Source organism: Pholcus phalangioides, unplaced genomic scaffold (assembly GCF_987345545.1).
Source record: "Pholcus phalangioides strain wild (caught in Gottingen) unplaced genomic scaffold, Ppha-v1.0 ptg000024l_1, whole genome shotgun sequence".
Lineage (NCBI taxonomy): Eukaryota > Metazoa > Arthropoda > Arachnida > Araneae > Pholcidae > Pholcus > Pholcus phalangioides.
This window is the reverse complement of record NW_028301616.1, coordinates 20,994,330-21,017,708: the sequence shown is the minus strand read 5'-3', so window position 1 is coordinate 21,017,708 and position 23,379 is coordinate 20,994,330. Positions and strand designations below refer to the sequence as shown.

General features: G+C 38.2%; 2 protein-coding genes across 3 annotated transcripts in view; one reads left to right on the top strand and one right to left on the bottom strand.

Moving 5' to 3' along the window:
- LOC149068969 (uncharacterized) overlaps positions 1-14,958 on the top strand; it is a 43,231-nt gene extending 28,273 nt beyond the window's left edge. The window contains exons 3-4 of the mRNA XM_089251140.1: positions 14,239-14,408; positions 14,703-14,958. Of these exons, the coding sequence (XP_089107266.1) occupies positions 14,239-14,398 (160 nt within the window). The 3' untranslated portion in view covers positions 14,399-14,408; positions 14,703-14,958. The remainder of the gene's footprint in view (positions 1-14,238; positions 14,409-14,702) is intronic.
- A 6,231-nt stretch (positions 14,959-21,189) lies between these two features.
- Positions 21,190-23,379, bottom strand: part of LOC149068968 (protein spinster homolog 3-like) — a 32,711-nt gene continuing 30,521 nt past the window's right edge. For both annotated transcript variants that reach the window (XR_016195151.1, XM_089251331.1), the window contains one exon: positions 21,190-21,354. Coding sequence is in view for 1 of the 2 variants with exons in the window: in XM_089251331.1 (XP_089107457.1) it covers positions 21,230-21,354 (125 nt within the window). In the remaining variant the exon portion in view is untranslated. The remainder of the gene's footprint in view (positions 21,355-23,379) is intronic.

Genomic DNA, 23,379 nt, shown 5'->3' with positions numbered 1-23,379 from the left:
TTAATTAGTACGAAAGTTGTCTAAAGTGGCAGCCGCTGAGGTCACTGCAAAGTCAACAACGATGTAAAAACGATTCCCGGACGTCCTCGAAGGTACCAGGTATGCTTTTGATGTCTGCCGCAGCGACGACAATCCGCGCTATGAGATCCTCCGGTATGTCCACAGGCGTCGCATAAACTAGTGATTTAAGGTGATTCCATAGGAAAAAATCACACGGATGTGTTTCACGACGCTGCTTACGTCAGATATGGTGAGCGAACCCACGAACGCATTCAGCGATCAACCGACATTCACCTGTCGTCTCCTCTGGACTCAGGGCCTGCATGCGTTTTTCGCGATTTCCATCCTCTCGACGTGGTTTGCGACACCATGTTTCATTACTATTTTTGTTCCTCTTGATGCCTACTAACAACCCTCTGAGTTTGTCGGCCCGTTAACAGAACACCCTGTATATCAAAATACATTGTGAACACATTTGAATTATGGCCGTGAAAGAAAGCATTTCTGTGAAATCTCACGTGCGTGTGTGTACGAACACTTGCATCGTCGTCGATGAAAAAAATAAAAAGGTCAGATTTTTGTTATTTTTTTTTACGCTCACGTCGGGCATGTGGTCGCAAAAAAATGCATACCCAGTTAGTGTTTACATGGCCCCGGGAATGTCCGGCCCTGATAGATAAGCGCCCGAGTTGCACAGTGATAAGATGTTCGTCTTCCACTATGATGGTTACCGTCAAGGTCCATGTGGATTCTAATCCAGCCAAAATAACATCAGAGAAACAAGTTCTTTACCTACCGAGACTGGGCAACACCTTCTATAGCAAAAATCCTCCGCGCAAAGCTCGTGACATCACTACTTCACCAAACACCAACTCTGGCCATATCGCTATATTGCAATTTATTGCCATTAGTGAGATGGGTTTGAAATGAAGGCGCTGTGTATCGGTGGTCGCCTCGAGTCCGTTACGGAAAATATCTTATGTATATCCTCCTTTGGGTTCGAACCCGGGACCCTGACAACAACATTCGCGATGGTAGACGAGCATCTTACCACCATGCCACTCGGGCACTCGCGACGTCACTGAAGTCATCCATTTCACCTAAGGCGACTTGATAAGGGCCTATTGTGGTGGCTATAATTTCACCTATAATCATTGGATGTACTGAAAAAAAAGGTCAAGATTTCACACACACACATACGTCGGACTGCTATATCAACACCCCCTATAGATAAGATCTTATCTCTATGGGGTTATTGGCTATACCTAGGGATACGTAAATTTCGTATTTACGAAATAACCGCGATAAATGCGAAATTTGCGAAATAAATGCGATAAATGCGAAATTTGCTAACTTTGACGAATAAATGCTGAAATTTGATTTTTTTTTTTATTACTTTTTCGCGAAATTTAGGTAATTTACACTCTTTGAAGTGGAAAAGTAACTTTGCTCAGTACTCTTGTGAGCGTGCTTGAAAGGGAAACCACAAGCATCACTACTTTACCCTTTGACGTTGTGTTAGATGTAAATACAGTCGAGTTCGGTTATACATAGCCCCTAGGTGTTTCGAGAAGTGTATGTTATAAGGGAGGTGTTGAAATTAGATTACGTAGCAATGACATATATGCATTATTGAGATTGTCGTGGAAAAATAAGCTTATGCCTCACATAATTGAAATATAATGTAGATGAATATAGTTTTTGAGATTGGTATCTGAAAATTTTGGAAATTGGTATTTAGAAAACGAGATAATATACAACATGCAGATATTTTTTGAAATGTTAATAATTTTTTTGAGTTCATGCTAATGGTTTTTCCCTTTGAAGTTGACAGTATTGTACAATTAAAAAAAATGCAGAAAAAAAATAATTCCACTTGATATTTATGAATTCACCAATCAATAATACACTTAAATTAGCCACCAATTTCAACTTGAATTGAGACCACCAATAAAAAGATCACAAAAGTTATAAAAACAAGTAAAAATTCCGTAATTCGAAAAGCATAGACGATACAGTTCTGCACAGCAAGACAGGATTTTATTAAATCTCAAAAATTTTATTGTCAAAATAGTTACATTTATTATCGACAGGTGGCGCTAAAGTTTTCCCAATTATAATATTCAGTGCTATTTGTTGGTTAGGAAGTGTAACTATTCCATCCATGCATTTTTGCGTTTATTGAAAAAAATTAGGTCTAAGATATCACCCGTATACGAGGAATGTTGTCCTTAAAAGGCTATTTTTGACTAAATTTTCCTGGGTTCTTTTTTTTTCGCAGTGTTATATCTGGATTATTGTTTTGGTTAAGCCCGTTTTTTTGTTGTATCCAGTGCATGTTTTAAGAAGGGTATGTTATAACAGAGATAAAAATGTATAGACTTGAATGGGCCAAATTTTAAGGATTTCGAAACCGTATTTTTTATCCACCTTTTATGTTATAAGTGTACCCGACTGTATATGCAACTTTTTTTGAATTTAGGAAAATGATGCTATAAAAAGTATTTGAAAAGTAACGTTAAAAATTAATAGAAAATATAGATTTATATATATTTTTTTAATGCGAAATTTTTGATTTAAACCGTTTCATTTATTTGAGTTGTTTTTTGCGTGTGTGTGTATGAACGAAAGTAAAATTTTTCATTTGGAATTCGTTATTGTGAATAAATGCGAAATTTCCGATCTGAAAATTTTTTTGCGAATAAATGCGAAATTTCTGATTAAAAAAATTTTTTTTTGCGAAATTCACGTATCCCTAGCTACAAATCATCGCGCGGAAGCTTCCTGCTAAAGAAGGTGTTGGCCTGGTGTGACCACCGATAGATGGCGTCTTCATTTCCCACGTAACTCCATTGGTTGGAAATTGCCGTATGGCGATATATGTATGACCGGATTTGGTGTGTGGTAAAGTAGCCCTGATAGATACTCACACATCAGTTCCTTCTAAAATTCATTATTGTGGCTTTTGTTGGAGGGTTCAATAAATTTCATAAAAAAGGAAAGTGTCAATGAAATTTAAATTTAATTTTCAATGACTATCCAGGTATTCAATCGTTTAAAAAAGTCAGATATCTTAAAGATGACATTTTTCTGGTCGTTCTCGTTTCCCCAAGGATCAGTTCTTGGGACTCAGCTCATCTACATCACGTTCCTGCCGGAAATACTGCGACTCTTTGCGGATGATGCGATTGTTATCACCAACAACAGAAAATCTGAAAAATGCAGAGAAAATCTTCAGGACACTGGAGGAGGTTGAAGACTGGTGTGAGGATAATGCTGTTGAGCTTAATCATGCCAAGTGCCAGTTCATCTGGCTAACAAGAATAGCCAAATTCACTAGAGCACCAATCTACCTGGGCAGAGAAGCCATGAGGCCTGTTAAGGAAGTGAAATATTTGGGATGTATTCTAAACCAATCATTATATCCTTCGTTCCTCAAATAAATCACGTAAGAACCAAGCCACCCAAACCACGGGAATGATGTCGCGCATTACATTCTCAAGTGCAAGACTAACTCTTAAAAGAACAAAGTCATATTGATTAAATCGATCATTAGACCTATCATGACCTACGCCGCCCCAATATGGACTCATGTTTCAAAGACCAACATGCAGCGTCTGCAAAGTGAACAGAATAAAATACTGAGTGCGTGCCCCAAGTACATCGGGGGAGGGGCTGACATTAGAAAAGACCTGAAGATTCCAACCATCCTCAGCTACATCCCACAAATCTCATAGGAACACTTTGAAAGGATGAGGAACTCCGAGTACGAGAATCTGAGAGAGCTGGTCGACTACAACCCTCGTCAAGAACTAAAATTTCTCAGGCCTCAAAACGTGCTGCACGTGACATGGTCGGTGCATTAGTGTCTGAATTACTGAGCTGTATAAATCTTTGTATATGTACCATAATATTTTTGTACTTTTTTCTTGCTATCGAATTTATTGGCCAACTCTATTGCATATAGAGCCATTGTGGTTAAATGTCCATGGCTGATCTTGCATTGTACCAATTAGTACATTCTCGGCTAACACACTTGTTTTTCTATTACTTCTTTTGCATGTGTTAGATTTATTATTATTATTTATTATTATTCTCTCATTAATGCATTATGTAACATTTTGGTGAATTGTAAATAAGTGATTTCATTTTTGTACCCATTATAATACTCGCATTTATCGCATAATAATTCTTTTCTTACTATTGATTTTAGTGATCAACTGCATAGAGTAACATTTTGATAAAGTACACATGGCTGATCTTTGTGTATTGTAGTGTTCTGATGGTAGCATTTACCGGACCCTATATATGACAGTGTTTGTCTTCTTCTTTATATTAACTTACAAGCACTTCACATCTACACAATCACGCACAAACTTGTCTATAACCCCCTTCATAGCCGGCAATGGCAGTCTGTAGGTCGAGGGGCAGTTCCCTCTGGCTACTACTGCTACTACTAAACCACACATGCACCTCGTCCATATTCCTCTGCGGAACCTCTAACGAATCGGTACATGCGGGAAGGTGCGTGTACTTGTAGTGAAACCTGACGTGAAGTTTGTTTCTTTGTAATTCTTGTTGTGGAGTGCTTGATATTCAAATAATATCAAGATATAGATTTTAAAAATATATTTTTACGACATTTTTCAGCTCCAAAATGAAACGTCGTTGGTTTTATTATCAGTTATAATGTCGATAAAAATAGTTATAATTAATAACCGTAAAATATGTTTTAAAAAATTAAAATATTGGAAACTAACAAAATCAAAAAAAAAATTTCTAAACAAATTGAAACAATAATTTTGTTTCCTATATTAAACTAAATTTCACATTTGCGTTTCTTAATAACACTAGAGTTTCATCATGCTAAACACATTTTCATTAACCAAAAAAAAAAATTCTACGGTCTAGTATAATGAGCTGAATAAAATGAAAATTTCATTCATCGAAATCCTTACTTTCCATTATCTAAATCCATGAAGTTAATAATGAGCGTAATTACCCTCGAATAATAAAAGACTTTATAATATCATTAATCAGGCTTATCATTTTAACAGTCATGCTCAGCGTTTGATCATGTTTAAGACAATATACTTGAAAAAAAATGTATCATTAAGAAAAGTCCAATTTCGCTGAGACATGGGGAGTATAAGTCATTTAAGAGAACAGATACTTAAGCTTATGATTGAACGTCTTTTCTGGGAAAGGATGACGGATTTTTGAGAGGGCTTTGAAATTTTTCCTGAGTGATTAGTGTCACTTAATGCGAGAAAATGTTCCTTGTGAGTTATTTTCTTTGGTTAAATTCATAATTTTTTGATTAGATAGTAAATTATAGAATCGGGTTTAGAATTTTTCACGTATTAGAAATTTCACCAGAAATTTTATTTACGAAACTTAATACCCTATGCATATACAGGGTGTCCTTTAAGTGCTAGCGCGGCATTTATCTCGTCAACCGTCCGTCGTAGAGGTGTGATTCCGATTTTAAAAATGTTCAATAAATATTCAAAAGTTACCCTGTATCAGTTTTGAGAGTGGTAATATAGTGTGTAACAAAATAAATAAATAAAAAAATCTAAATTTTTATACGGTCCTCCTGTGCTCTAACTTCCCGTTAGGAAGTTGTTGCCCAGTGTCTACTGATGCCAACACAAAAAAAATTCCATGTTTCTAAGCGCAATATTCACAGAGATATTCGAATTCGAAAAATTCGAGGAAATTTGCAAAAAGAACAGTGTTAAATGCGGGTAAAACAGTTTTTCGGGATTATCTAATATTTCAGGTTCTGCATAAAATACAGTGATACCCCGATATACATAGCGATATCTGGCCAAGAAAAAGTATCGTTGTAGAGGAATTGTTGTTATATCGAGAGGCAGCATTATCATCCCTTTTGTGTCATCAAATTCTTTCTGCTGTTGGCAACTTTTATAAATCAGCGTTTTTTGCACCCAAAAAAAAAATGCGCTTTTGAATATTTTAATTGATTAGCTGGTAAAATAAATTTTAAATTCAGTTAGGTGTGTGTGTGTATGCGCACGTGTATTTCCCCCTGTTAAGAGGTTTACCGCAGTACAAGCTGGTATATCACACAAAAGTATCGTTATATAAATGTCGTTATATAGGGGTTTATCATAGCATCAAAGGTTCTTTCGATCTGGCCGCCTTGCCGAAAAACACTCCCGGGGTAATGGAGAGCTTCCAGAGCACTCCCGTCCGCGACGCCGTTCATGAAAAGCATGTTCGCCTTTTCCCCCGATTCTTGAAAACCAGACATACCTTCAGTGCAGTTCGCGATGGAAACGGCTTTAAGTGGCAAAACCAGCGCTTTTTAGGCTGGTCAGACAATGGAAGCCACAACACGCGGCAAGCAACGCTGGCTACAACAGCCAACAGTGAGCCTGACGAATGGGAGTGTCTGGCATCGTCAGACTCATCTCTTGAGTAGCGTACGCGCTACTCAGTTCGCAACCGCTACCGTCCGCCGCATTAGTGGTCGGCTGAAGTTGGTTTTCTGCGGTTCCCAACTTCGAGGTACGAATGCAAGCTGATCTCCCCATTAAAAAAGTCTTGCCGCAGAGAGCAACAGGCCTACAACGGTAAAATCTTCAAACATTACACTTCACTCATAGTTCGAAAAATATGTGGTAGGTGGTAGCACTATAACAAGCATTACGCAGAAACAAGCTTCCCGTTAGGTTCACAACACGGACTCGCACATTTCAACATGTACCAATTCGTTAGAAGTTCCGCAGAGGAATATAGACGAGATACATGTGTGGTTTAGTAGTAGTAGTAGTTCGCAGCCGCACTCCATGCAGACGAGTGTGTTCGTTAATAAGCTTGAGGAAAAACTAACATTTTTGGGAAATGGATAAAGAGGACCTGTATTTAATAAGTCCGTGCTTAATGAGAGATCTGACACAAACACGGAGAAGACGTTGGTGTTGTGACTAAATAAATAATAATATTTAATCGATTACCACTTGTCATCACAACCCATGAACGGCAATTAGTCAATTTCAGCTTTCATGTTTACGTTTAAAGGAGAGAAAGACAAAAAAAAACAAAAACAAAAAACAGTGTGAGTAGCGGGGGAAAAAAATAGCACTGCACCTGCACAGAAACACCAAGACGCGTAAAATCCCATTTTGGCAAGATCCATCGCTCGTCTGTTGTAGTCACTGGAAGTTACTCTCTCAAGATCGTTCTCTTTCTGTGCAACTTGAGAATACAGACGACTGCGCGTGACTTGTTTAGGGGACGTTCAAGTAAGTATTACGTCATCATCGATGGGGGGGGGGGGTTCCGATTTGCTGACTTTTGATGACAAGGGGGGAGGGGGGGGTTTGGATAATGCTTACGTCATCAACCAACCTTTATGAAAATATGAGTTAGGATTCAGAGGGGCAGAGCTGATGACGAAATTTTGCTGACAAGAGGGGGAAGGGGGTCAGCGTTTTGCTGACTTTTGCTGACAAGGGGAAGGGGTCAAAAATGGCTAAAAATTTGCTTACGTAATACTTGAACGGCCCCTTATCGATTCTACACTTCCCGTAGACGACCGGCCTCACGCATTCGGTGACTACTATTTCGTTGAAACAGAGCGGCGGGCCACGTTCTCTTTTTAGGAGGAGGAGGAGACTTACTACTTTGGCTAGTTCGCCATGCACACATCATACGTATCATTAGACAGAAAAAAAAGGACGATATTTTTTCCTTCATAATTGCTTAAGGGAAAGAAATTTCCCTGTCACTTCTCACGGTTGTCATAATTTGTCGAACTCTGACGCATGCATCGCCCGAATAACTGGGTTGCGACCCTCAATTCCGAAGCAAAAAAATGTCTTGACGTGTACACTATCAACCTTCTCATTTTGGTGGTAGAGTTCTAGGGGGACCACCCTGTATAGAAGTTTTCCGATACTGTCGGATATCATTTGATATATTTTTATAAAAACTATATCAAGGTTCCTCTTAAGTCCGGTTATTATAAGTCCTTATTGGAAGGATGATTGCTTTCGATCTCTTCGGGATTAAGTCTTCGATTTCTTTTTCATCGTTAACCAGTGAGACACGTTCTGTTTTACTGGAATTCCTACGAGAGATATTCAGGTTGGGGGGGGGGGGGTAAACGCGGTAGGATCGATCCAACAGAGTATTGATGATGATGACTGCGCGTTTTTTTCATTTTATTTTGTCCTGGTTGGGATGATGATTTGAATTTTGATGAAGGTAATCGATCCGTGTGAGTGGGTTTTCGATACACTTCGCGTCCAAAGATATCCTCTCGTGTTTTGTTGACTGGGACATCTAAGACAGCAAGTTTTCCTACTACAGGGCAGGTGAATTGGATATTCGGAAAAATGCTATTTCGGGTGCTTCAAAAAAGAAAATTCGCTTCGTGGTTCCACGTCAAAAAAGGAACGAAACGAATACCATGGTTTTTAGACCGAGCGGACATATTTTTTAAAAAATTAATTTGTTGAAAGAAAATTTTTCAAAGATTTTTATAGATGGCGTATATCGGAGGTCCTTTTAGGCATTGCCGGCTCAAATTATTTACTCTACGTACTTATTTTTTTACTGGTGGCCGTGACCGTGACCATTGAATGTTACACAGAGCACCGAGCTAAAAAAAATTGAGCTCCTATTCTCCTTCATCTTGGCGTAACAATATTACATTAGCATAAAACGTGGTATAAAATGATAATATTTGAAGAGGAAAGAAAACAAAATATATTGTGTGGAAAATATTGTCTCATCCAACAGTTCGTCACATATTTGATGTATTCGTTCGTGAAACTGTCCTGAACATTGTCTTGAAAGATGAACTAATGAATGTTTGAATATTTTCAAACACATGTATATATGAATATGTACGACCACGGCGAGATGGCCTCTGACGTTGTATGGCCTTCATCAAGGGTGTGTGTGTGTGGGGGGGGGGGGTTGAAGTTGTGGGAGGGGTCCTGCTGCTGGTTGGCTTGTGACTGTGGGACCTGGCGTGGGTGGTTTACTGGTCTTGGATGTCGTTGGATTTTTCCACCGTGGCCTACGTCTCCTTATATAATACGTCCCCTTATATAAGACGGACCAGCTTATATCCCCTTGGGGGACAGAGAGGGGGTCACGGTTGGTCTGGGGTGGCCTTCATCAGGAAAAGAGAGGATTTATTCTTCAGTAAGGATAAGTGGGATAAAAAGGACTCCAGTAGCAACCCTTAAAGATGCCTATTTTCTTCTCCCCCCCCCCTCCCTACTGAAAAATGAACTTTCTCTTTTCGTAATGAAGGTCATACAAGACCAGAGGCCATCTTCCCATGGTCACACTATACATAAGCGCGCACAAATTTTTCAAAATTCAGATATATTTCGTATGTAGTATGTTTTTAGGCCTTATATGTTTCAGAAACTCGCGAGCATCGTAATTGGAGATCTCTGTCAGGTGGCATGATCTTTCTTGCTTTTCGAAGTAGTTTCGAGCTGGTTTCTTGATGTGGAAATGCGTGGACGACACCTAAAAATCTCTGTGCAGATCGGTGAGGCGGAAAAATTTTGGTGCTCCAGTGAAGCGACCGAGGACGCGATTCTGGAATCGTTGTAGTTTGTACGTGTTGATTTTAGATGCGAAAAAAGTCCAAGCTGGGAAACGATGTGTTAACACTGGGCGAATGATTTGTTCGTGCATCAAAACTTTGTTCCTCGAACTGAGTTTTGGACTTCGGGTATAGCGGATTGATTCTCCAAGAGGATTTGAGCCTTTTTGATTTTGTTCTTGGTATGGCTCCTGAAGTTGAGTCTTTCCAGAGTGCTCTCCAGAGAGCCCTCCAGAGTGACAACCAGGTACTTAGTTTGAGTCAATAGCACTATATTTTGTCGCTCTATGCTGAACTTCGTGTTTGATGGGATATCTCGGTTTTTGAGCCACATCATCACACATTAGTTCACATTCAACTTGGCGTTGTTGTATGCATTCCATCTTTCGACATTTGTGATCAGCTCCTGGAGATTACTTAGCACCTTCAAGTGCTTCTTGTCTGTTGAAATTAACATCGTCAGCGTATAAACCCAGGATGCCCTTTGGTACCATAGGATAATCATCCATGAAAATATTGTAGATCATCGGGCGCATTTTTTACCGATCCGCCAACTATTTCTCCTATTTATTTATTGCCCGAGACCGCAAACTATTTCTCATAATAATTTTTTTTTTTTTTGCCAGTCCGCATATTATTTCTCCTATTTATTTATTTTTACCAGTCCGCAAAATATTTCTCGTATTAATTTGTTTATTGCCGGTCCTTTTCTTTCAAACCGAGCGTCAACAACTCAGTCTTCTACAACTCGGGTCTGTCGCCATGGGCAATTTACAAATTTAATTTAATTTTATAAATTTCCATTAAAAAACTGTTTTTATAGTGAAATACAAGACCTCTTAAGAGCCGTATTCACCGACATGGTTTAAACTGTAGTCACAATTTTTGGATAAGAGATCAACATAGATTGGTTAAAGACCTGAATTTAACCAATCCATATCGATCTCTCATCAAAAAATTGTGACTATAGTTTAAACCATGTCGGTGAATACCGCCCTAAGTGAAACACTCACGTGATCTCTGGCAGCACTCATACTACAGTCGAATCCCGTTATAACGAACTCCAAGAGACCGGAGAAATCACTTCCATACTTAGAATAAGACAACCATAAGTATTCTTTATGGGCATTGTATGATATTTTATCATGTGTATATATTGTTTACAATTTTTGTTAATTGCATTTTTAATTGGGTTGCTATATTTTTGAAATATATGACATCCATATTTTTATGGGCATCTTTTTCTCAGCCACCTCGTTGGGCATTTTGCCTGTTGTGGCGTTGTATTTGTATTTGTATTTAACGAAATTGCATTATAAAGGAATTCAGGGTTTTTGCATTGTTCCTATATGCGCTTATCTAAGGGATTAGAAAAGTGATCGTTAAAACGATATATTTTCGCTATAATGGTATTCGTTAAAACGAGATTCGACTGTAATCTATTTTTCTCCAACATTTTTAAATTAATATTTTAACAATTTTTCCCTCATTACAAGGTATAAAGCAGCGTCGTTCTAAATTTTATAGGCCCTTATATTTTTCCTATTTCTTGTACATATTTCATATTCTCACAGATTCCACCAAATATTTCGAGAAGCGAAATTCCAATCTCATTAAAATTTTCCCAGAATACTAAACTAAATGAATTTCCTCAGCTTTCAATTACTATCAGTAATCCAATATTTCTCATGAGAATCGTCTTTCGCACATGAAAAATATTTATTTTCCTCTCGATTCAAATCTGTGTAAACTGATTATATCAGTAGATTTTACTCCGTTATTATTTGCTTTACGCTGGCTTCGTGCAAAATAACATGCAAATTAATTCAAGATTTTGGACCTTATCTTGAAAAATTGAATACCTAAGATATTGGTGAACGAGAGATGAATTTTTTTCCTCCCCACTCCCTCCCCCCCCCCCCCACCACCCAAAAACGTTTGCAACTTGCAAAAAACGTTTTTGTTATTTTCAAAGGAGAAACTTACAAAACATTGAGAAAGCATTTAATTTAACTAATTAACAAGTGTGTTTATAAGAAAACTTCCGAACAATGCGCCATTGTTCAGAAGTAAGTAGCAGAATCGGTCCACATGCGTGTTGGGATAATTATCCAAGTTAGGTAAATCCTATGTCTGTATGTCTGATTTAGGCCTATTAACGAGCGGTCTGCGTGAATAGTGTCAAATCCGCTAAGTGATGGTGTCTCGTTTGAATTTCCTTAAATTCAATCCTTATCATATCTACATGGACGTATGAATCTGACACCATGGTTAACACGAATATAATTTGGATTATATTTGGAGGATTCCTGCGATATCCATCTTACGTGGGAAATGTTTATTTGTGAAATATCTGTATAATAATTTTTGCTGATTATTAAAGCCGGTTTTTCCCAGGAATAGAATGGATGCAGCGTGAAAACGCTGATTGGTTAAAAACCTGAAATTCAGGTTTTTTTTTTGACCAATCAGCGTTTTCACACTGCACACGCACCGTAGAAACACCTGCTCCTGGGAAAACCCGGCTTTAAACATCGATGTGGATGCTGCGATACATGAGAGCAAAGCAGGTATTGAGGTTCTGATAAAGGACAAATATTCGGTTAGTTATTGAATACACCAGGTGTCCCATAAATTCTTAAAGTTTGAAAATTCAAGAGAATTAAAGGAATCGGGTTTTTTTTAATAAGGTTTCACGGGAAAGTTATTCTCACGATGGGAGATTTTTTTTTAAGAGAAACATTTGTTCGAATTTTCGTCGGTAGAGGTCACTGTACGAAAGCAAATCACTGGAAATATGCAAATCGGAGTGTAATGCAGGATTGACAGCTCATTTCTGAATTTCCTTTTTGCCGGCATTTATATGAGGTTTTCATTGCGGTGTTGACATTGGTGGATAAAGCTCTATCAGTGAAGTTGTTTTAACTCAGCCACGAATCACCCGCTGAAACTTTACGAATGTTTCGGACACAGAAGAGATTTGAGAAAGATTCGGGACGAATCATTTCGCCTAGGGTTGCCATACGTTCTCCTTTTTGATGTCATTTCAAGCGTCCCCCTACGTTTCTTTTTGTCCCCCTTTCAGGTTTACGGAATTTTTTTTTTCCTGTGGGAAATTTGTTTTCACTTTGAAACATCATTGACGTGGTTTTCTTTTTTTTATGCGTTTACACGCTTTGACCAATCGCCGTCGAAGAGCCTAGAATAAAACAACCCAAGCAAGGCAGATGCTATTCTAACCATGGGCCCAGCTTCCAAACGATAATATGAAAAAGACCACTCGAAAAACAGCTCTGGAAGTAAACAACCGCAACATCCCATTTCGAGAATACCATTGTTTGCTAATCAACAGCAACTGTTGTGTACTGATGTGGGAAGGGGGGGGGGTGATACCTCTGCCTCCAGAAATGAACCAGCAGGCGGCCTGCGCTTCGTGGAACAGCAAGGATCAAAAAGGCTAGCCCTCAACAAGACTATATGAAACCTTTAAGAAATGCCAATAAATGAAGTCAAAGAAATCCTCTCCATGCTCTAGACCAGCATGGTTCTCAACCTTTTCTGACTCGTATAATTTCTATGGCGGAGCCCTGTTTAACTCGAGGAGCCCTTTTCAGTATATTATTTATACGGCGGTACCCTTTAGGACACTTTTTTTTGCTTGTTTATCAAATTTATTGATTTATTTTATTATCGTCGAGTTGCCGCGGAGCCCCTGGGAAGTGCACAAGGAGCCCCAAGGGCTTCGCGGAGCACTGGTTGAGAACCGCTGCTCTAAACAAATGCGGTAATGCAATAAAACTGGTAGGAACAATTCATTATAAGCGATGGGAAACGGAGCAGTGTTATTGTGGTGGCCGGTTATTCTTTTTGTCATTATAGTGGCACAACCTGTTTAAAATATTGGGAAGAGTGACGTTTCCAAGGGTGCGCGCGCAGTCGTTCCCCTTTCTCAGTTTTCGAATCTATAGTATAACCATACTCCTGCGGAGCTGGTTAAAAATTTGAGTTAATTTTTGTTTTTGAGAACAGAGAAAAAATTTCCTTTCGCGCGAAGAATTTTTCGCAAACCGCATTTAAAAAAACACCCATTCTTTCAATTTTTATAAATTTTTAAACCATTCACGAATTTCTCACGACCTGAAGCTTAGTATTAATTTCATTTTCTCCAAAGAGTTGCGCCATCTATCTTCAAATTTAAAAAAAAACCCCAATTATTCAATAAATGGTACAATCAATAAGCACGTCAACAGAAAAATTCACGTTATGCGAATTTTTTTTTTTATTGCGTTCAGAACAGTAGATATATAGAACCGCTCACAACCCCGGACTGATGCAAAGCACCTTACTTCCGTTACCTCAAAAGACGCAGAGTTGTGTCGGAAAAGTAAGCAAAGATTTATAGTGTTGGCTCCCCTCGCCCCGTGCTCGCACGTATCGAATCGCTCGCGTAGTTCTCCCCATGAAGACGGCCCCTTGAAGAGGTAAAGAGAGGAAGTTGTCTTGCACAACAGCTCTGGGCGTGAGCGGTCATCAATCAATCAATCTCTCTCTACATTCCTTCAAGTTAAGGAAGTTTAACTTCGATAAATATTCGATAGATTAAATTCGAAATTTAAACTGTTTTAACGCTTTTCCAGGGGTAAGAAATGGTTTCCGGAGAAATCAAATACGTATTCCGAAGAAACGGACGACGACGACGACGACTATTACTACACCAACATTCCTCGAGCAAATCACAGACAAGAATCGGATGTAGTACATCCTTACTACGGATGGAACTGGCGAACCAGGCGATGAGAACTTTGAGGTAAAAGCAATTAAGATTAATTGAGCATCGCATAAGTTTCGAAAACGTTAGATGTATTTCGTAAATTAATAACGATTTTGAATTAATTGCTATCCGTTTCCTTAAATTAAATTCAGTTACATCTGATCTAATAAAATTTGTCGGTGTAATTTGAATGTCAAACACACGCCAAGAAACGAAAGAATAATAGATTATTTTAAAACTCATAATATGCATATACTGTGTATTAATTTCAGATTTCATCATGATAAATTGATAAAAATTCCACATTTTCCGATTTGCATATCTTTACAGGCTTACGAGGGCTGAAGAAGTCTCTTTTAGCAACCGTTTTCGTTATACCGATTTCTGCTTGTTGACTTGATGTTTATTGTTATTGTATTTCTCTTAAAATATTGTATTTATTTATTTTACCTCAACTTGTTAGTAGGCTCAAGATTGAAGAAGAAGAAAATTGTTATTTTGTTGTTTCTCTTTGTGAATGTCAACGGAATGTATATGTTGCGTGTGTGTTTGTGTGTACATGGGAAATTTCATCTATTATTCTTCTTTTGTTCGCTTACAAAAATTAAAAAAAAAAACATTACGTATTTCTTCTCTTCATTAGTCGCTTTATTTACTATGACAAGCCAAATTATATCAAGGGAACCTAATTGGTAGATTTTTTTTTTCGTCCACACGAAGAAATGAAAACGCAATCATTACTGGAAGAAAATTACGATTTTTTTTTTTCAGGGGATTTTATACGATAACGAGATATCGTTGTTTCTGAACAATTTACTTCCTAAGAGAGAAAAAAAAATTATTTGACGGAGAAATTTCTGTTAATCATATCTTCTTCTAGACAAAATAATCTGCAATTCCATTCCAATGACTAGTCTCGGTATTTGTACGGAGTGTAAAGAAAGTCCCTTCGATCTGAAATTTCTATACTGTTACCGTATATTGAAATCTGCTGCGGGCTGCAGTTTTGCTCGTCACTAGTCTAAGGCGTCTCCTGCGTGGCCTCCTCATTAAGAAGTGCCTCAAGTATTCATGAAAAAAAAAGCGTAAGTAGACGCTGCGTTGATTTGTCACCTGTCAGATTTGTAACTAGCAGCTTGCTATGAATTTTGTATTTCGATATTCGGTTGCACGGCATCGCTTTTGCGCGGTCGTTTGGGCATTTGTATAACATGGAAATTCAGGCAGTTGCAATTTTCACTTTAAAGTATAGAAGAAAGAAGGCTGTGTGTGTGCACCACACCAAAACACGAAACCTTAGCCAACACATACACTCACACCACACATTGCGGCATCTACCAATTCTTTAGAAATTTCCGAGTTTACGAGATTCAAGTATTGGTAATAAAACTTATACAAGGAAAGTATTAAAAGGTGTTGCCCTCAAAAACTTACAAAAAAATGTAAGTAGATTTATCTTACTCAGAAACACGTGAGCAAAAAAAATTGGTGACGGAGTGTAATTTTTTCAAAGCCTCAAAAAATGGCAACAGTTGGCTGCTCATCGCCTCTCGTGCTTCGTGGCGATTATCTATTAAAAAAAAACTTATTTTCACTCTTTTATACACAGACACTCTAACTATCCCTTTTCTTTGCTTCGTAACTTGCAAACGAAAAGAACTACATTAAAAGAGGGGGAGGGGCACGCACAGGGTCATTGTTGTTACGAGATACTTTTCTTTTTCGACGTTTCCACCAACGCCTACTGCATGGTTAGCATCATCATCAGGAGTCGCCTAACAAAGGAAGTGTCCTAAGGTGACGTCTTCAAAAAGCTTTAAAAACATTGCAGCTGATTTCACTCATTTTAAAAAACACAAAAATTAAAAAAAAAAATCCTGTGGAGCTATTATTGAGTCACTCAGAAGAAAAAAAATTAAATATTAATATTTTGTGAATGCCAATTAGAGTCATTAGCGAGGATAGACTTGGAAGTCTGGGGGGGGGGGCACGATGATGATGATGCCAATTCATATATACATTAGATCAGTCGACTCCACCTTTGACGCTGGGGGGGGGGCGTATCTCCGCCCATAAATAGAGGCCAAGCATGAATTTAAAATCCTGAACCTTAGAGTGTTGTCATTTAAACAACACCCGATCAAATACAGCACAGACAAAGAAAGAGAAAAAGAAATAAATAGAGAAATAAAACAGCTGTAGGGGAAAGCTAGAGTGTGTGTATGGTGTAAAGCCCCGTTCACATGTGCCATAAAACATGCTGTGAAGTTCCCGGTAATAGGGATTTTCGCTACAAACCATTCACATGACGTTTAGTTTATGCCGGTAATTCCCCTCTTCTTTCCGGAAGTCCTCACTGGTTACGTGGGTTGAACGGAAGTGGTTGATTCAAGATGGCTGACGAAGGAGCTTACAGTAGTTTTCGCGGGGCAAAGGATTATGGGAGAGAAGGTCGGTGTCGACCACCAATCCACCCCAAGAAAGATGGGCTTTTTTTGATGAGCTTTTCTCCCATCTTTTTTTTTCCCTCGAGGGGAAAAAAATCGTCATGCCAGTAATTATCACCAAAGCGACTCCCAATCTTGCAGATGTGAAAAAGGGCTTAAGAGAGAGAAAAGAAGTTTTTTATATAGATATCGCCAAAAGAGAAGCGCGAGAGGCGGTGAGCAGCCACCTGTTGGCATTTTTTGCGGCTTTGAAAATTACACTCCTCAACTAACTTTTTCCCCCTGTTTCTGGGTGAGATGAATGTACTTAAATATTTAATAATTTCTTGAGGACAACACCTTGGAACCCTTTCCTTGTAAGTTGCATTACTAATACTTGCATCTCGTAAACTCGGGGAATTTAACGAGTTGATACATGCCGGGATGAGGGTTGCGAGTGTATGTGTTGCCCTAAGGCAGTGGTTCTCAAACTTTTGTCACCCGCGACTCCCTTGCTCAATTTATGGTCCGCGGATTCCCAGAATAACTTAAGATATTTTCTCTAGCAAAAGAACCACTTCAAAGCATAAATAGGCACACGAATATCTCTGGCTTGCCTCGTCGCCTATGACAAAGGTTGTATACTGGAAATGGGCAACGTCGTATTTACAAGGGACTTGGAGGTGCATATCCCAGATCGGCAGGTTCGGAGGAGAGGCAAATCTGAGGAATGTTTGGCCAAGAAAATTAATGGAATGGGATAAGGGCGACGAAATTTGTATGGCTCACCGTAGATCCACCTCTGCCCAGAGAGCAAGGGACAAGGTCAGTGAGTGACCACACAAGTGACTTAGAGAGTTTGCAAGGATGGTGAATGACCAAAAGAGTGTGTGAGCATAGGACTGAACAAAAGAGTGACCACGTGCGTGTGCGAGCATGGGAGTGATTTGAGAAGCAAGGGATCAATGAGTGACAGAAGAGTGACATTGAGCGTGTGCAAGCATGAGACCTAAATAGTGTTCCAGCACGAGAGTGACCAAAACAATGTGAAAGCATATGAATGACCAAAAGAGTGGCCAAGTGCGTGTGCAAGCATGGGAGGGATTTTGAGAGCAAGGAATCAGTGAGTGACATTGAGCGTGTGCAAGTATGAGAGTGACCAAAACAGAGCGCCAACATGAGAGTGACCTAAACAATGTAAAAGCATATGAATGATCAAAAGTGACTGAGGGAGTGTGCGAGAATATGAGACGTATGGGGGGGCCAAGTACAAGGGGTGAATTCGAGGAATGAGTGGCCAGGAAAATGGGAGAAGGGCGGCAAGACCCTAAATCCGCCTCAAGAAATGTGGGGAGGGGGCTACGAACGAGGGAATTTTATTCACATGTCAAGACTTTTTAGAATAATATCATTTAGAACTATTTGTAGAGTTTATCGAACTACACTCATGTCCATAAATTAAGGATAATTCAGAATCACGCGGAAATCAAAATCTAGAGTAAAAATTGCACCTGTAGAATTATCACACACATCTGCAAGAATGATATGTAAATTTCAGGAAGCCACCAGATGATGCCGATAGTACGTCACAATGACGAGAGTGTAAGGGGGGGGGGGTATATAAGGAATGGTGGCAAAGAAGTGAAACTGTTCACGAGAGTTCTGTAAGGCGCTCAGTGCCATAAGCGAATAGTTATGACACAGAGGACGCATGTGGATGATTTTTTACGTGGTAGAATTATCGGCCGCCTGGAATGTGGGCGTACTCAGATGGAAGTATCCGAGGAACTTGGAATTGCCCAAAGTGTCATCTCTAGGCTTTGGCAACGATTCCAAGATAACGGAAATGTCAGTAGACGTTACCCGTGTTACAACGCCGAATGAAGACCGGTATTTGGCAGTAACTGCCAAAAGAAGCAGACGGAGCACAGCATCCGACCTGTCTCGTCAGCTATCTGCAGCCACGGGTACCACACTTTCAAGGCAAACCGTGTACAGACGTTTGGGAGATAATGGTCTATATGCTCGCCGGCCTGTCAGATTTGTTCCGCTCACGGCAACTCACTGTCGGCAGCGATTAGCCTGGAGTAGAGAACATGCAATGCGGACATCGTCACAGTGGGCCTGTGTGATGTTTTCCGACGAGTCCAGGTTTAGCTTGCAGTCTGATTCACGTCGGACTTTCATATGGAGAACGCCAGGTACCCGTTACCACCAAGACAACATCATTGAACGACACCGTTACGGTGGTGCATTGCTCGTTTGTGGTGGAATTATACTGGGTTCCAGAACAGATCTGCATGTACCGGAACCATAAAAGCTCAAATTTATCGGGACATCATTCTGGAACAACATGTACGTTTGTTTAGGGGTGCCATGGGCGCAGAATTTGTGTTAATGGATGACAACGCCCGTCCTCACCGAGCAAACATCGTAAACGAATGCCTTGAATCTGAGGATATAACCCGTATGGAATGGCCAGCATTCTCACCTGACTTGAATCCGATAGAGCATGTGTGGGACATGCTTGGCCGACGAGTTGCAGCCCGTCAACCACCTCCTACATGTGTACCGGAACTTCGGAGAGCATTGCTTGTTGAGTGGAGTGATCTTCTCCAAGATCAGATCGATAATTTCATACTCAGCATGCCTAGGCGTTGTACGGACTGTATTTCATCGCATGGGAGACAAACAATGTATTAACCATCATACCAACCATGTAATAGTAAGTATTCGTAAAGGAGATATTTTTTTACAATTGCTCCAGGGAGCAAAAATCGCAGTTTTTATGAATGGTATCATACATACACCATCGTTTTTGTTCTTTATCTTTTGTTTAATAAATGGGCTTTATGAATAAGTAACGTTTGTTTTGTTTCTGAACTGGAGAGCATTGGCATTATCCTCAATTTATGGACATGAGTGTATTTGAAAACTATATATAATTGAGAATAAACATCTCTAGCAATTATGCTCTAACATTCCGTACCGTTTCGAATGTTCCGCAGAAAGTATTTACTAAGACTGCAAAAACGAACCCATAATTGCTAAAGAGCTCGAAAGAAAAGGCAATTTCAAGCTTAATTCATTCTTGTACTTACAACTCTACGTGAGAGAGAATGGACCATTTACTTACAGTACAAAATCAATTTTTCTCGTGATTTCACACTATGATCGTTTCTTGCTGAAGGAATCGATTAACGAGATAGAATTGAATAAAAAAGAATACTATTAGGAGACGTGTTCTTCCACACAGTAGTTTGTTTGTATTAAATCAATAAAAACTCCATTATAGAAAAGTGATTGCAAACGCTATTTTATCTATTTTTTCCTTCTCCTTGAGAATTTTCACGTAATGTTTGGTTTCTTCGAGGTGGTCACAAACGTTCCCAAAAAAATCGACGAAAGATTCAGCGCAACACCACGTATAGGCGTCTTTCACACGAATTCTCATGAGACTGAGATCGTAATCTTTAAGACACAAATAGTTTGTAATAATTCAGGTGAGACACGCACACGCGTTTTGTGCAACATTTTTTAGTCATTTGTTTTTAATCTATCACATTACAATAGATGACTAACTTGCAAAGTGGAAGCGATCGTGTTGCACGGTCAGACGTCATCTTTCCTCCATTTATCCCTCGCAGACCCAAGCATTCATTTCTTGGAATTTTCAAAATTTTTTAGCATTTTTGATGCTTAAAAAATGCATTAGAAACATGTGGTCCGGAAATTTCGCATCTGGTACGTTTCGTTCCCGTTTCATTTCGCCTCTGGAAATGTTGCCCCTGACATTTCGTCTACCCCAGACCGAGCGTACTTATAAATCAAGAGAACTAATTTCGTAATTTCTGATTGGAACTATTTTAATCATATCATAATCATTAAAATAAATGATTTCAAGGTATTTTGAGAAGGAAAATTATTTCAGAACCATTCAAAGTGATCAGATTAAAATCTAACTTTTTCAGGTGCAGACCAATATGAGACTGAGTCTCTCTGCTCTTTCGCTGCACTATTGTTCGATTTGAACTTGCGAAATTGAACATTCCCGAATTCGGCGGAGTTGAAAATTTCTCTTCGCGTCTCAAACCTCTCGTAGAACAAAGCAACGCGCAACTTATCAACTCAACATCTAAGGCAGGGTGAACACTGGCGCGATACTGCAACATACCACTCAACGCGGATTGATTAAAGAAAACCTGAACAATCTATACCAAGTTGCATGCTGCATCGCGCCAGTGTGAACCTTGCCTAACTACTTTTTCTGGTAATGATTTGCATCCGTCACATGACACATAAGACGCGAATGTTGCAGAAATTTTGGCTCACATTAATAGTTGTTTCCAATTTGTGAAATGACCTTGAGATATAAAAAAAAAGAAGAGAACTTTGACCACATAAATCGTCATTTATTAACACTGCAGAATTTCATAAAGGTGTTATCACAAAAACTCCGGAATTGTGCTGAGTCTGCACATCCTTCGTAGGTTCTTTACATGAAGAACTATGAACATTAATTTCAGAAACACGACTGATCGTGAACTCATCCGAGGCTAAAAACAAACACAAATGTTCAATCTATAAAATATTTTTCATAATAGGGTACATAATATCATAACATAAAATAAATAATACAAACAATCAACGGTGAATTTTAATTAAATCATTTTTTGTATATACTGAGAAATTGAATTTTCTAGATGTTATGCTAAAACTAATATTTGGAAAAAAAAATCACTTTTTTTTTCCAAATATTAGTTTCGGCATAACAACCAGAAAATTCAATTTCTCAGTATATTTTGGGCCAAAAAAATACCATCTCTTAATACATTTTAGTATAGTTTCTACTTCTTCCCATGAACAGAATAGGCCAGGGATCAACTCGAGTCGTAAATAATTTAAAAGTCATTCAAAAATAAATAATTCTTCCCCCAGGGTTCATTTAAAATACACACACCAAAAAAAGTTTTGCAACACACTTAGCTGATCTCTACACACAAAGTGTTGTAAAACTTATTTTTGATGTACATGTCTATACAGGCAGTTCCAAATTGTTTGCACAGCGGATATCTCTGGAACCTTTGACTTTAAAAACATACTTCCAATCACAAAACGTTTCAAAATGACATGCGGTTACTCAAAATGTCCTAAATTTCCCAAGTAGTCCTATACATTAAAAAAAAAGAAGAAAAAATAGAAAAACTTTTTATGTAGACCCTGCGTGATAAAACTTACAATTAGTGAAATGTGAATGCAGCTCTGGGAAAGCATTTACAAAAAATTGCATATTTTTGAATACAATATCAATGGAGATATTTGACTTCTAAGTTTTTAGCATTTGTTGCCAATGATTGAGGGTATGGTTCACGAATTGCGAAACATAAATTAAATTCAATGTTCTAAAAATCCTGTAATTGTCAAAATAACTGTCAAGAAACGTAATTATTTATTTGCGAATAAAAAATTAAAAAGGTTGACCTCATTTTATTTGTGTTTTATTGTGTAACTTTTGAGCCAACGAAAGCTTGCCAAAACAGTGATAAAATGCCAGGCACAGTGTTTTTATATATACAGGAGAAAGTATACCTGGACAAATATTGCATTTAAAAATGTGAAATTTTTCGCAAATGACTTCCAGAGCAGGATCTACAACTCAATAATTGAAAGTTTCAGCACACAGGGACTGTATAAGAAGTTAATTTCTCTATTTTTTACATATACGACCCCTCAAACAAATTTTGAGATTTTAAGTAACTGTAAGTCATTTCAAAACTTTTTGTAATTGAAAATATGTTTCTGAAGTCAACAGATACATAGAGATAATCTGCTGTGCAAACAATTTGGGGGAATAGCCTGTATATGTATTCAAAATTTAATGAATCCCCCTCTCGCACCTCTTCCGACTCCTGACTAAAAATTCTTGAAGTGAGTCTTTTACTTACTTTAAAACAATCCACTTGATAAAATAAATAACAGAGAGATTTATTTACAAAAAATATTGTGTTTGAACGAAAACATCGACAAAAAACTGAACGATTTCTTCTTCAGAGTAGATTTTCACAAATGTTGACATGCTTGACTTTCCATTATCTGCACATTAAAGGATATTTCGATTTTAAATACTGTACGTTAAAGAAGAAAAGAGGGCAATTATATCTACAAGTGAAATTGAATATGGATATCACACAAAATTTATCAAATTGAATGTAGAAAATAAAAGATGGTCTGATGGATATTTTTTTTTTCTTCTAAATATACCCCCAAAATGCACACAACATTTAGATTTGTCCGTAAAATATATATATTTTTTCTCTGGAAATTTTTTGCAAATGTTGTGACAATACACTGCACTGTTTATGATATAACTTTTCTCTTATAGATAAACACACGTGTGTGTATATATATATATTACATATATAAATACAGATAATATATTATTCACAACCATTTAGATCTATGAAGTAATAACAGGACATGCACTTTTTTCAAAATAAGCAAGCTGTAAGCCACACATTTTTTCACAAACACAGCACTAGCTAGGTGAATAACATATGGATGATCATACACAAATGACGGAA